Source organism: Macrosteles quadrilineatus, unplaced genomic scaffold, assembly GCF_028750875.1.
Source record: "Macrosteles quadrilineatus isolate MER2022 unplaced genomic scaffold, UCM_ALF_1.0 Scaffold_4__1_contigs__length_99947679, whole genome shotgun sequence".
Classification (NCBI taxonomy): domain Eukaryota; kingdom Metazoa; phylum Arthropoda; class Insecta; order Hemiptera; family Cicadellidae; genus Macrosteles; species Macrosteles quadrilineatus.
In genome coordinates this window covers 11,620,510-11,634,975 of record NW_026542597.1, presented here as the reverse complement: position 1 = coordinate 11,634,975, position 14,466 = coordinate 11,620,510, and the positions used below count along the sequence as shown (strand labels likewise).

The 14,466-nt window shown below is 35.9% G+C and overlaps 1 protein-coding gene across 1 annotated transcript in view; it reads left to right on the top strand.

The window, feature by feature from the left end:
- Window positions 1-14,466, top strand: part of LOC128992112 (RNA polymerase-associated protein CTR9 homolog) — a 34,740-nt gene that overhangs the window by 10,044 nt on the left and 10,230 nt on the right. Inside the window, exons 9-21 of the mRNA XM_054415531.1 lie at window positions 174-352; window positions 663-871; window positions 1,645-1,826; window positions 2,238-2,318; window positions 2,999-3,098; window positions 7,688-7,836; window positions 9,339-9,455; window positions 9,788-9,933; window positions 10,292-10,499; window positions 11,228-11,442; window positions 12,175-12,298; window positions 12,656-12,795; window positions 13,445-13,723. Coding sequence (XP_054271506.1) covers window positions 174-352; window positions 663-871; window positions 1,645-1,826; window positions 2,238-2,318; window positions 2,999-3,098; window positions 7,688-7,836; window positions 9,339-9,455; window positions 9,788-9,933; window positions 10,292-10,499; window positions 11,228-11,442; window positions 12,175-12,298; window positions 12,656-12,795; window positions 13,445-13,723 — 2,129 coding nt within the window. The remainder of the gene's footprint in view (window positions 1-173; window positions 353-662; window positions 872-1,644; window positions 1,827-2,237; window positions 2,319-2,998; window positions 3,099-7,687; window positions 7,837-9,338; window positions 9,456-9,787; window positions 9,934-10,291; window positions 10,500-11,227; window positions 11,443-12,174; window positions 12,299-12,655; window positions 12,796-13,444; window positions 13,724-14,466) is intronic.

Sequence of the window (14,466 nt, the reverse complement as noted above, 5' to 3'; positions counted from 1 at the left end):
GTAATTAGAAAGCTGTGAAACCAAAAAAGCTATGTGAAGTGTTTGCTGGAGAGATATGGAGACGGAATAAGAGAATGAAAGGTAAGTTTCTAAGTTATTTTACCACACAACTGAGTTAAAGTTTTGATTGAATGTAAACACAAATAAAATTAACCATTATTACTCTGATACAGGTAACAGAGCAGTTCCCGGATGATGTGGAGGCGTGGATTGAGTTGGCGCAGATTTTGGAACAGTCAGATCTGAATGCGTCGTTGGCTGCATACGGAACTGCTACCAAGATATTGAGGGACAAAGTGCAAGCAGAAATCCCTCCGGAGATTCTCAACAACGTCGGAGCCCTGCATTACAGGTTTGTTGTTACAAACTTCTTGATTATTTTCTTGTTGTTTTTCAAGTTAACATGTAGTGAGATGTTGGCTCAGTCGCTAGCCCAACAAACTAAGAATCTCTGAGCGGCGATGCTGTGGGCTTACTTCCCAACGCCCCCTTTAATATTTATCAGTACATTTAATCTACTGTCCCAAAGAGTTAAAAGAGGCTGCCAATCTTTTCTTCTATCTTAATGCTTTCCTTATTGGATTCACAGCGAATATGTATCCGATTTGTAACTTATTTTCACACAAGACTAATAGTGACATTAAACAAATGAATTATTCCAGACTCAACAATTATGAAGAGTCCCGAAGGAGCTTGGAGGAGTCGCTAGGACGAGCTAGGGTGGAGGCAGAACATGATCCTCAGTATTACAACTCCATCGCCGTGACGACCACCTACAACCTGGCTCGACTCAATGAGGCGTTGTGTCAGTTCGACCGAGCGGAGAAACTGTACAAGGACATCCTCAAAGAGCATCCTAACTATGTTGACTGTGAGTTTGATGATGAAATAGAGCTCAAGGACTTAGTAATTTTTGGCTACAAAAATAATTTATGAAGGTTACTGGCGATGAAAGCCACAGAGTATTTAGAACGAAAAAAATTGCACAAAATTAATTAGTTTATCTGTATCCAGTAAGCTTCTTGTCACATTTTTTTATTTTTGACATGAAGACAATAACAAACATTTTGACATGATTTTTTTACATTTAACATAGTTTGAGGTACTTTTTACGTTGAGGCATTTTGCAGTGGTCGCCCTGGCACTTCATTCAAAGCGTTTCGGTGGTCTTCAGGCTTAAGTGGCTGATCTTGTCTGGCTAATAGTGACTATCATGTTGCGCTTGAAAAGTGCAGCTCTAAGTTTGTTCTACATACGCAGTTTAATTCCCGTACACGTGTGATCCATTTTAAGCATCCTTATATGTGACTTAGTTCGTAGGATGCCCTAACTTAAATAAACGTCGTCTGGCTTGGGTGGAAGTTAAAGGCATATAGTGAGTTTAATTTGGATTGTACACAACACCTGTTTTGCTTCTTTTTACCCATTAAATAGGAGGAGGACTCGGATTTGTCTTTTTATTTTAGTTAAACGTGGATATGTTTTGTTGATGAAATAGAATGAACATAACCTAAAAAGAAATACAGAGACATAAATATTCCTACATCAAATGGCTTTTTAGTCATCAAGATATATCAGTAGAAACCTGTAACAGATAGAGAACTGTTGATTGTGTCAATAAGCTGAATGAAGAACTATTTATAGGTTATCTAAGGTTGGGTTGCATGGCGAGAGACAAGGGTCAAATCTACGAGGCGTCTGATTGGTTCAAGGAGGCTCTGCGGATAGACAATGAACACCCGGACGCATGGTCATTGCTCGGAAACCTGCATCTGGCCAAGATGGAGTGGGGACCCGGGCAGAAGAAGTTTGAACGAATATTGAAGGTTCGTTCACATTGTTTAATCATAGGTAGCTTCTATTAGTTGTAAGCAAACTTTTTAAATACATTTAAAATTCCCATGTTATTCTTATGGAGAAAAAGAAAGCTGTTGTAGTTTGCTTGTTTATGGATATACTTTGATCAAATTTGGCAAATTTATATATTTCACCCTATGCTATTAACAGTTCATCAAAAAACACTTTTTACCTTTCCCAAATCACCAAACCTAAGTACTCGTTAAATCTAATGTTATTTAAATAAAAAATAAAAATACAACTTGTTTATAGAAATATTTTTGTAAAAATCTAATCAGATAAATCAAAATTTGCTTTGTCTGCAGGTTTGCTGTGGCAGGGGTATTTAACATTTTTGGTTATTGAGATAACTAACTACATGTAACTTTTTTCTTTAACAGAACCCAGTGACCTCCAATGACGCTTATTCTCAGATTGCCCTTGGAAATGTTTGGCTGCAGACTCTTCATCAACCTAGCAAGGTGAGATGATATAATTAGAAGTAGTGTATAAGTTGACTAACTCAGAATAAAAGTTAGGTGTGAATTTGGCTGAAACATTCAGATTTATGAAATATGTTTAATTTTAGTTTCTGGGTTGAATATATTTGGAACATAATCTACACAATCAGAACATTTTTATGGATTTTAGTAGACTGAGTTCCGTGAAATAAGTTTTTTAGTAGCCTGAGAGACTTGGAACCACAGTCTTTGCGTTATCACATCAACATTGGTGATAGGCAGATGTTTAGCCCGGTTCTCTATAATACAACCATGCCCTAACCACTATACTATCTCCATTAAAGGGACTCATAAAAAGCTATATGTAAACCAAACATAAACAAAAGCTAGATCTTCTGGATACAGCCATGTCGCAGACAGAAATGTATTACTAAGTTGTGTTCCTAGCACCTGACATCTGATCTAGAGAAGACCACTGAAGATGAGGATGAATATCAACTAGGTAGTCACAACAAGGCAGTAACGTAAGCACTTAATAAGTTTCTGGATGTGATACCGTTGTACCCAGAATCAGAATACCTAGTTTGCATCGGTTGTTGAACGTAGAAGCCTTACTTCTTATGAACTAATCATATTGAAAATTGAACAAACAGCTCAAGTTGTTGTAAGTCTCTTTAGTAACGTGATGTCGTTATGTGCAGGACAAAGCTAGAGAGAAGGTTTACCAGGACAGAGCTCTGGCGATGTACAACAAAGTGCTACGTAGTGATCCTCGCAACATCTGGGCCACCAACGGCATCGGTATGTTTACAGAAAATAATAAAAAAGAGCTAATAACAACACAACGTCAAGAACACACTTATAAATCAATAGATTATAACTATTGTTTTTAAATTTTTCTTAAATATTTTGAAATAAAGTTTTTTTTACCTTTTTCACTAGTGATGTGTCTTAACCATTTTTTGAATGTTGGTACTGGTACCTGGCCAAAATTGGTTCCCGGTACTGGTACCATTGGTACTTAACTAAATAACTCATTCTTTAAATAGCAAACATTGAAATTTTTAACACATCTTATTCTTGGTTGGTTGAAATGAAGAACAGACTTAAATAATAGATAATGTTTGCAAGTATTGTAGTTTATAATGATTGTGAATGGATTTTTATCTTCCAAGACCTCCAACAAATTGGGAAACTAGGTAAACCGAGAATTTTACCGTGGTATTAATGACCAGGAGAAAACAAGTGAATTGTTCATACATTTAGTATAGGAAAAGGAATTTGAATTTTTGAATAATGAATGAATGAATGAATGAATGAATTATGAATTTATTCCACCCCATATATAAAAATTACACAACCAAATGTACAAAAGAAAAAAGTTCTTTATGCAAAACTAAACTAACTAACTATAACTAATTAACTATATACATGCGTAAAAGGTTGTTCCTATCTAATTAGTTCTGGAATTAGCAGACATAGGCTGTGCCTGTGCGTCTGCTAAGTTGCTATAAAGATTATGAAGTTAAAGTGGCGCAATTTAGTTTTATTATTTTGTATGAGTGAAAATAAAATTAAATGTAAAGTAAAATTAAATGAAAAATTAAATGAATTTCAGCAGTTAAGTAATACTGACTGAGTTATGTAATAAGTGACAGTACTCTACACGAAAAGAACATACAATAGTAAAGAACATGCAATAAATATCAATAGAAGCGTCGGAGAGAGAGCGGCTAGGGTGTGCTGTCAATGTCGAGGTCAAAGTCAAGTCAATGGTCAAGTCAAAGGTCGCGGGCCGATTCCGTCGCGCCGGTAAGATGAAGTAATAATAAGATCAGCTTCGTCCGTATTTAAATTAAGTAGCCATTCTTTAACAAGACGTTTAAAAGAGACAATAGATGTGGCGTCAAATAAATTTAATTCAGAATAGTATTTACAAAAATTTCGAAACACTATGTGAGATATATAAAAAGAATTTGTTGTTGAAAAAGTGTTGTATACCTGAAGTGTAGTAATGTGGACTTGAGATGAGTATCTTGTGTTATGAGAATGTGAGGTTTCATTAAATATTCTAGTGCAATTCTTGAAAATGTTAATTAGTAAACATTTGATATATAGTTTGCGAACTGTAAGAATTGATGTTTCCTTAAATAGGGCGTCAGACGGAAATCGTTTAGATTTACCAAAACCAATCTTTAAAAGTGACCTATGAGCAATATTTAGAGGTTCCAGCAAACTTTTAAAACATCCTCCCCAGGCTATAATCCCAAATGAGAGCAAAGATTGGACGTAAGCAAAGTAGGCAATTTTAATTTCTTTTAAGGTTAGAATTCCATTCATTTGTCTAAAGGCAAACATGTATTTCCTGACCTTACTCCTTACACTTTGAATATGTTCAGCCCACTTCAGCCGACGGATTCTCGATATATTATTAATTAATATATATTAAGAAAAGAATAGGCCCTAAATTACTACCCTGGACCACCCCATAATCGACAGGCATAGGATCACTGTCTGTACCACAAATTGTAACAAATTGAGCTCTGTTTGAAAGATAACTCTTGAACCATTCCAAAGCACTGCCGCAAACTCCAATTGTTTTTAACTTGTTGAGAAGTTTTAAACGATCTACAGAATCAAATGCTTTTTTAAGGTCAAGAAATATTAATATAGAACGTTTTTTGTTGGAAATGGTATCGTACAACTCTTTGTTTACATCAAAAAGAATATCTGAAATATTTTTGTCGTGACGGAAACCGTACTGATGCTCACTGAGAATGTTATTAGAATGAAGGTAAGCAACCAACTGATCTTTGACAGCCTTTTCAATTATCTTAGTAAAAATACTCAACAATGAGATTGGGCGAAAATTGTTTTTATTAGTGATTTCGTTGGATTTATATAATGGAAAGACTTTAGCCAATTTGTAACAATCAGGAAAAGTTCCTGAAGTTATGCTTAAATTAACAATGTGTAAAAGTGTAAAACAGAGGATATGAAAGTTTGCTTTAAGGACATCGGCCGATATACCATCGTAACCAGGCGCGGAACCACCCCGCAGGCCGCAGACGTAGCGTTGTAAGTCATGTGCAGTGATCGGTTGAAGCGTAAACGTCGTGTCGAGTTGATAGTCACAGTCGTCAACCAATAGGGCCCCACTTGGGTCTAGTTTACTGGCCAGTGAGCTACCGACGTTAGAGAAAAAAATATTGAAATCCTCTGCGACTTGTTTATACAATGTTGTAGATAACTGAGTGTTTGATGTAAATTTATCTATTGGAAACGAATCTTTTTTATTTATTCTGCCGGCCAGTTCATTGACTAATCTCCAAAACAGCTTAGGGTTATTAGAGGCTTCGTTTAATTTTTGCCGGTAATAATTTTGTTTAGTTTGCTTCAGTTGTTCACTAAGGTTTTGTTTAAATTCTTTATAAAAATTGATAAGCTCAACATTAAAGGGTTGTTTTTTAACTCTTTTACTTAATTTATCTCTCACTCTTATTTGTTTAATCAGTTCTATGGAAATCCATGGTTTGAGTTTTTTAGCTCTAGTTGATTTATTAATAATGGTTTTAGTAGCGGATTTCACTGAATTAATAACAATTCTATTAAAATAATTAGAACAAAAATTTATGTCATCATCACATTGAACAATGGGGTCCCAGTTGGAGTTAGTGAGGTAATGTGACAGTAGTGTATGGTCCAGGTACGTGTGAGGCACTGTGTCAGTGTGAGAAGTGTTAGTGCGTGGTGTGTTTGAGGAAATAGTCAGACCAGTGCTGTAGTGATCTGTCACAGCCGTCTGGATCACAGCTGATTTGACCTGAGAAATGTTGTTGTGTTTAATAAAAATGTTATCCAGACAGCTTGCTGTGTTGTTAGTTACTCGCGTCGGCTTATCAACACACTGCAAGAAGCCCATCCCCAAAAATACATCTAAATATAGTTCTGAGGTTTCATTTATTCGAAGAATGTCTATATTAATATCACCAAGGAATATACAAGTTTGATTTCTATTTAATGCATTCATGTATCTCTCCAGTTCACCAATGAGATTAATTGGATCACTGTCGAAGGTTCGGTAAATAGCTAGCAAATGGAAAGGCTTTCCGCAGTGCGTGAAATCCAACGCAAGTCCATAAACATCTCCCAAGGTTATTTGATTGCACGTAGCTGATAGTCGTCTGTTAATGTATACAACAACTCCGTCGTTTTGATTGCGCTGAGTTTCAGTACAGTACAAGTCGAAGCCCTCCAGAGCGGCTCCCCCACCACTCTCCCCCAACCAGCACTCAGTTAAAACAATTACATCTAGGTCATTTATCAATTGATCTAAACAAATCAACAATTCATCTAAGTTTTTGCTATAGCTGCGAATATTGGTGTGGAAGAGGTGCAAACTATCGTTGCAATTCTTATTATAAAAATCTATGTACTGCTGAAAATCATTTAATTCTAAACAATGTATAGCTTCAGAAAAATAGCCCTCTTCGTCTGAATCACGCAACATGTAGGTCAGTGACCTCGCCCTCCTGTCTGCTAAAAACCGGACTTTACAACTACAAAGATGCCTAACTTGCTTTATTCGTTAGTAATGATTTTTTCTATTGAATCACGGAATGCTTAATAAAAATAACTATAATATAACTATAACTATAACTATATTTAAATATAACTATATAAATATAAAATCGAATAATGTTTGAGATAATATGATTGCAAAAATAGTTGGAATCGTCTTAAAATAAAGGTTGTGCTAAATCTAATCTTTATCAGTAAAAACATCATAATGAATTTTCTTTGCTTGTAAGGTTATAACGAAAAACAAGATTTCCTGATTAATTATAGCATTAGCTTCTCTACATGCAAAGTTAATGTAAACAGTCTAACTATCAAATTAAGGATATTTCAAGCAATAACTATTCTTACTAAGCAATATAAAATAATGCAATCTTTGATTCAAGGATAAATGGTTAAAACGAAATAAAATAAAGGTAAAAAAGCAAATAAAAATATCTGGATGCTCCTTTAATTAACTGATTAGGTTTCTATTGTTTGTATCTATTAATTAAGTATATCTGGTGCATGCATGTTTCTTCGAGTAATAAATAATAATAATAACAATGCATAATATTCTTTAATTATTGAAAAATAAGGTAATAGTAGTGCACATATACATCTATTAACTCTAAATTGTCCAAACTCGTTAATTACTCTTCAAGCTTTAAATTAACTAATTGTCGCCAATAGCCTATTGCATAGCATCTATTGATTTACGGGGTTCTTTTTGTTTTCGTTTCCCTTGTTTTAAGGGTCATACATGACTGTAAAAAGTGTAGTTTATATTGTTTGTAAATACAAACTAATACAAATATATATGGTTTCTTCAGGGTGTGTTTTGGCACACAAGGGATGCGTTAACGAAGCCAGAGACATCTTTGCACAAGTACGTGAAGCCACAGCTGACTTCTGTGATGTCTGGCTCAACATAGCACACATCTACGTGGAGCAGAAACAGTATGTCAGTGCGATTCAGATGGTGAGTAGCGTTGGTACAGTGGACACACTGAACATTGTACGAGAAAAATAGATAATTTGAGAGAATTATGAGCAACATAGTTTTCGGTCTGACTCATTTGTAATTAAATAACTTGAATGTGAGAATGGCACATTTATGTTGTGTCAAATTCATTGAAATAAACATAATGTATATTTTACAAGTATTTGACATCCTAATGGTGGTACTGTAACCTCTAACCTCAAAATCTAAGCGACCTCTGTGTTATCCGAGATTCTCGGTAACTGAGGTAGTCTCGGTCAATGGAGAGTACTGCACTATCTAACGTCAACTTTTTGTTGGAAAGCATCATTAATTGCCTAACAAAAATGGAATCTAGTTCCAGAACCAATTCTGCTGGTAATCGAACCAGTAAATTTCAGACTTAAAGGCAACCACTATAACAACTCTGCAACCTAGATAGTTAAATATAAAAGAGAATTGATTTTTATTAGCGAATTTCCCATATAGGGAATAAGCTATTACCGTAGTACTCACGGTAAGACCTGGACCCGGGACCGATTTTTTTTTTCGTTTTGAGGTCCCTAGAGGTCAAAAACACCATCCGTTCAAATTCATTTATATATATATATATATTTATTTATTTATATATATATATATATATATATATATATGTGTCCGTTAGCGCGATAACTTGAGCAAAAATGATCCGATTTTGATGAAATTTGGTACAAACGTGTAAACCTACGTTTATTCGAACGAGTTCGCGAACCAGCATGATCGGACCATGGGAACGGGGGTTTATGGGGGCTTTTATGGGGTAAAAATGGGTTTTTCCCATTTTTGACCCAAAAAACATAAAATTTTGCAATTTCTTTCGAAACTATTTTGTAGAGCCTAAAAAAACAAATAATTTAGTATATTGAAGCTTTATAATGCGCCTAATGGTTACGGAGAAAATTCCAAAAAATTTTAAATTTAAAATTCCCATGTTATTCTTATGGAGAATAAGTAAACTGTTGTAGTTTGCTTGTTTATAAACATATTTTGCCCAAATTTGGAAAATGTTTTTATTTCTTACTAACTATTAACATTTTACATAAAAAACACTTTTACCCTCCCTGTTGCAGCAAACCTAAGGATGTTTTAAACTGATTCTATTTAAATAGGGAATAAATGTGATATTTTTAAGGAGACATTTTAGTGTAAATCCATTCAGGGAAATGGAAATTCGCTTAGTCTGCAGGTTTGCTGCGGCGGGGGTATTTATAATTTATTACCGAATCTCTATTCAAGATTGGGACGCAACCAGACAAAATTCAACTCAAACCCAAATTAAAGATATAAATAAATTTAAGGTAAGGATTTAAAATAATTAACACACTCTGGAAAGGAAGTCAGATAATAATGATGAAAGTTATCTGATGAATCTACCATTTTCATAATCAAATGCCTTATTAATTACAACTTCATCTAACATTTGTTAACGATAATAAACTTTCACTTGTTCCCATTTTTTACAGTACGAAAACTGTCTTCGTAAATTCTACATGTACCATCACGTTGAAGTCCTCCAGTACTTGGCAAGGGCTTACTTCAAGGCTGGCAAACTGAAAGAAGCAAAGGGAACACTTTTGAAGGTATACTCAGTCATCACTAATCTCTAAATATTAAATTAGTAAATAACCATTGGCTTTCTAAAGCATTTTATCTAGTTAGTGAAGGGTAAGTTTCTTTAGGTAATAAAGGAATGTTTGTATTTATCCAATATTCAGTTACTACAATGCAGTGGACACAAAAGAGTGTTCATTTTTGTTTTTGTATTTTGCGATCTCTACTTGATTATTGTTGTTGTGAACCTTAGTTCCTGATTGTGATTCATGGTTACATTTTTAAAATAACCAAAAAATGAACGATTAGTACAGTTGATCAGTGAACTACTTCCAAACATTTTAACATCTGTCCGTTGTAGGCCAGAAGAGTAGCTCCACAAGACACTGTGTTGCTCTACAACATCGCGTTGGTCCTGCAGCGATTGGCCATGCAGATCCTTAAGGATGAAAAGTCCACGCTGCAGACTGTCCTGCAAGCTGTTCACGAACTTGGCTTGTCGCACAAGTATGTCCAATACAACTTTATTCTTATGTTATCCCGACACGACCCGACGTTTAAACTGTAGCTAGTTATACAATAAAAATTAACATCTAGAATTGAGCCAATGTGCTGATGTCAATTACGTGTACTTTTCAACTCAAACCAAGCCAAACTGAAAGTACGACCCATTGGTAACTAAAGGATCCTCGATCTCCATTGATAGTTTCACCTCATATAGCCTACCAAGAAACATTTACACACAGCATTTTTGTTTCCACTGATTATCTCTATGCAACAATCTCTCTGTGTTAGTTACACCTTTTTTGTTGCAGCAAAATAACAGCTTTTTTGTTGCATCATACTAAAAGCTGTTTTGTGGCAGATACTTCCAGTACCTGTCGCAGAATGGGGAGAGGATGAGGTACGACGTGGCTGTCGCAGGGTTAGAGGCACGACAGTGTCAGGACCTGTTGTCTCAAGCTCAGTACCACGTTGCGCGCGCTCGTCGACTGGACGAGGAGGAGAAACAGTTGAGACGCAAGCAAGAAGAGGAGCGGGAGAGTTTCCGTCTCAAGCAGCAGCAAGAACAGGTATAGGGGTTTTGTATTTTCATAAATTCTCTTTTAATTATAAAGAAAGTGGAGGATGCCGATTTCCTTTGATATAATTCACACTGCATCGGAGCTATTGGTTTACAAAAAAAAGTTATTTGGGATTAAAGTGAACATTGGTATTTTTATTCACCTGTTGTGCAGTTGCCATAATACAGTGAGCCCCCAAGTTGTGCTGGATTTTTTTTTAATTTCCATTCGATCAACCTGTGCAGGTTGCTTTATATTTGCGATTAGTGGCTCTACATATTAACTTGTTTCTGAATTATAATCAGTTGTAAATTGGGTGAAATGTATTTCTAAAGGAGTAGGTATATTTCATCCATAGGTGTCACAACACAACAAAACTGTCTGAGTGGAAGCTGTAGAACTGCAACCCAAATAGTTCGGGAAAGAACCAGCTGAATTATGTTATGGATCGTCATCCATATAAAATCTACATGGGCCATCAAGTGATTGTCAGAACAAGATGATATAATACAAAAATCATCTAAGACTTCCTTGCAGCCATATTCAGTGACACAATTTTTTTTTCTTAAGCCACATTTTTACCTAAATGTGTGTGTCATCAAACGTAATAAACGGAACTATCCCACACACATTTTAAATAGGTAAAAACTGTATTGTAAATACTTTTTCTCTATCTTAAAAAGATATTTTAAATACCTAAAAACTTTAATCATTTTCGTCATTGTGTGTCTTTGCAGCGCGAACAAGAAGAGCGTAAAAAGTCTCAACTGGAAGAGATGCTGCAGAAGAGGCAGGAATACAAGGAGAAGACCAAGAACGCTCTTGTGTTTGGTGACATGCCTAGTGAGAAGAAACCAGGCAAGGGACGGAGGAAAGAGAGAGACTACGTATCTGACTCTGGTAGTGACAGGCCTCCGGGCAGTCCATCACAGAAGGTGCCTAAACGCAAGAAGTGAGTAATGTCTTGACTTTGGCATAAGGACCACCTGTAGCCAATTTTTTAAGAACAGTTGATGAGTCACTCACAGAAATTATAGTAGTTAAAATAATGCAAAAGCCGACTGTGGAAAATCTTTTTGAACAAAAGTAGCTTTTAAATTACAACCATTAATTTTTTTACTAGGCTCTAGCCCGCAAATATTACCCGGAACTTACTTTGAACTAGGCCTAGACGTCGCGGCATTATCACTTGGATAAAATCCATTGGTGATTTGGGGGATTTAAACCCGGGAACTTGAGGACCAAAGTCCATCACTCTTCCACTAGATCAGCTTGCTCTGCAACCATTGGTTGGCTGTAAAAAAAGGGTTCTCGTCCCTTTATTTCAGTTATTCATGGTTTTACTGTCGTCAGACGATTTAAAAATGTTTTCTCATCATTGAATTTTGAGAAAACAAACTCTCAATTTTCTGTAGGCCTATAGTCTAATTCTAAATGCGAGGTTAATTTACCTAGTATCGTCTTATGACTTTTATATAAAAGTCACAAGAGGATACTAAGGTAAATTAACCTCTTATTTGTGTGTTCAGTGACTCAAGACAGCACAAAATCCTAAATCATGAAAATTGTTTTACAACAGATTGTCAGTAGTGCTTAAATTTAGTAATTTCAACTATATACTATCATCAATACGTTGATAGAGATCTAACTTGTCATGTTGACACTTTTATTACATTTTTTTCAGAGAACCTGGAGAGAAGAAGAAGCGTGGACCAGGCGCTGGTCGTAAGAAGAGGGAGAAGAATGCTGAAAACTTGGGCTCGGACTCTGACAGTGACAATAAACCAAGACGCAAGAGAGCCAAAAAGGTAACTCACTACTGCTTTATGTGCAATTTTTAGTTGCTAGTGGAACACAGTGTAAAAACATTCCAGAACCTTTTCTGTGAATATCAAGAAAAGAATTGAAACAAATACTGAAATTTTTACTGTTTTAGTTGTGGTATTGCACAATTATTGGCTATGGAGAAATGTAGTGGAGGTAATTAGATGGGTATTGAAGGATGGAGTGGAAGGGTCATAGCTCACTTTAGGTACGTCATTCAAGAAAATCAACTAATAAAGATAAGTTAAATAAATAAAACACTACTTTCAAGGTAGTTTAAGGTATTATTGACCAGTTTTAGTGTTGGAATCTTATTCCTAAGACAATTCAAAATGTTTTAGGAACCTAAAGGCAGGAAGGGTAGACCAAAGGGTTCGGACGAGGGGCTGTCTGCCAAACAGAAGATGAAGATTGTCTCTAAGGCTACAATATCTACCAGTGAGTCCGACAGCGACAGCGGGAAACTCAAGATTGCCAGCGGGTAAGACATATTGTTCTAGCGTTTTTCATAAAAAATAATTTAGATCGTGTTAGGGATGCAAATTTACCCAGAAACTGCTCAGGTGGAACGTAGTTTCAGTACCTCTCTTTCGGAAGGATAAAAATATTTGCATAAATAGGTGCTAATCACATTGAATAGGTTACAGTTCCAGCACCTAATTTTTTACAAATCGAGCACTAACCACGCTCTTCCCCAGTCTTTTGACGATCCTTCCACATTTCCACACTGTATTTCTGTTCCTCAGCTCAAGCCAACAGATTTTTTTTAACTCCTTCATGGTTATTCATGCCTTCCATATCGCCAGCCTCCATTATCCCTTTCTTTTTGTGTTTCTATGGAGGCACAAATCTGACAGCGCATCTTGCGTTCTAGGAAGAGCTCAGATGGAGAAACGCCAGTGCATGGTGGAAGCCTATAGTTAAAGAGGAAAGATCATTCTCAATCTCTTGAATTGACATTTGTCATATTTTTCATTGTGCCAAAATGTTCATTGTACCTGTCGCCCATTTGAAGACGGATACAAACTTTGAACTGAAAACACAAAACCATAACATTTTATTTCTAAGAGTGGATGCTCTTGTGTAGTAAATTGTAGAATTGTAACATCTAACAATAATTGCTGCCGCAGCAACGAGAGTGGCAGTGACAGAGGTGGCAATGTCAAGAGGGGACGGAAGAGGATCGCGTCTGGCAGTGGCTCAGGCTCGTCCCGCAGCAGGTCTGGGTCAAGGTCAAGGTCGCGCAGCAGGTCCAAGAGTGGCTCAAGGTCACGCAGTGGCTCTGGCTCAAGGTCCAGGTCTCGATCCAAGAGCGGGTCCAGGTCTAGGAGTCGTTCTAGATCCAGGTCTCGGTCACGCAGTGGATCTCCCAGATCCAGAAGCGGTTCTAGATCTCGTAGTCCTTCCAGGTGAGAGAAATTTTAAAACGTACATTTACTGTTGGTACTTTGCAAATTTTGGATTTTACTACAGCATAACAACCTATGAATAAAAATTTTTAGGATGGTTAGGGGGTTACTTCCTGAATCGAAAAAGTCCACTCTGGTGCAAGAAACGCCAAAACTTTACACTGGGCCTATGTAAAAAATTAGAATATTTTACTGTCACTAGTATCACTTTCGTACAAGGAAGGAAGGTTTGAGTCAGGAAGAGATTTTTATTTGGGTCCTACAACTAAAATCAGACAGAGAACGTCTAACTCAAAAATGTAGCTCTTCCGAGTCAGACGAGGTTAACCCTTTGGCTGCCAAGAACTTTTGCTGTTTTCTGTGCGAGAACGGCCAGCTGAGTTTTGTGTGTGTAACCGACAGCTGCCAGGGCTACTAGCCATATGACAACCAGAATTGCCAGGCCAAATCATGTGATTTTGCAATGTTTTTTTTTTTTTTTTAAACTATAACTTCCCTTATAATATAGATAGAACCTTATTTCTTTTTTTGTTTTAAAGATAAATATGTGCTCTAAACATTTATATATATTTAAATTAAAACTGGTCAAAAATTTTTTGTACAACTAATAAAATTATATAAAATAAAATTTTTTATAAAATATATTTATTTTTTCAAACTAAAACATTTTGTCTAAATTACACTTAACTCATTAACCAATACTATATTTCGATTTACTATGTTGTTTTGTCATAGTACACCAA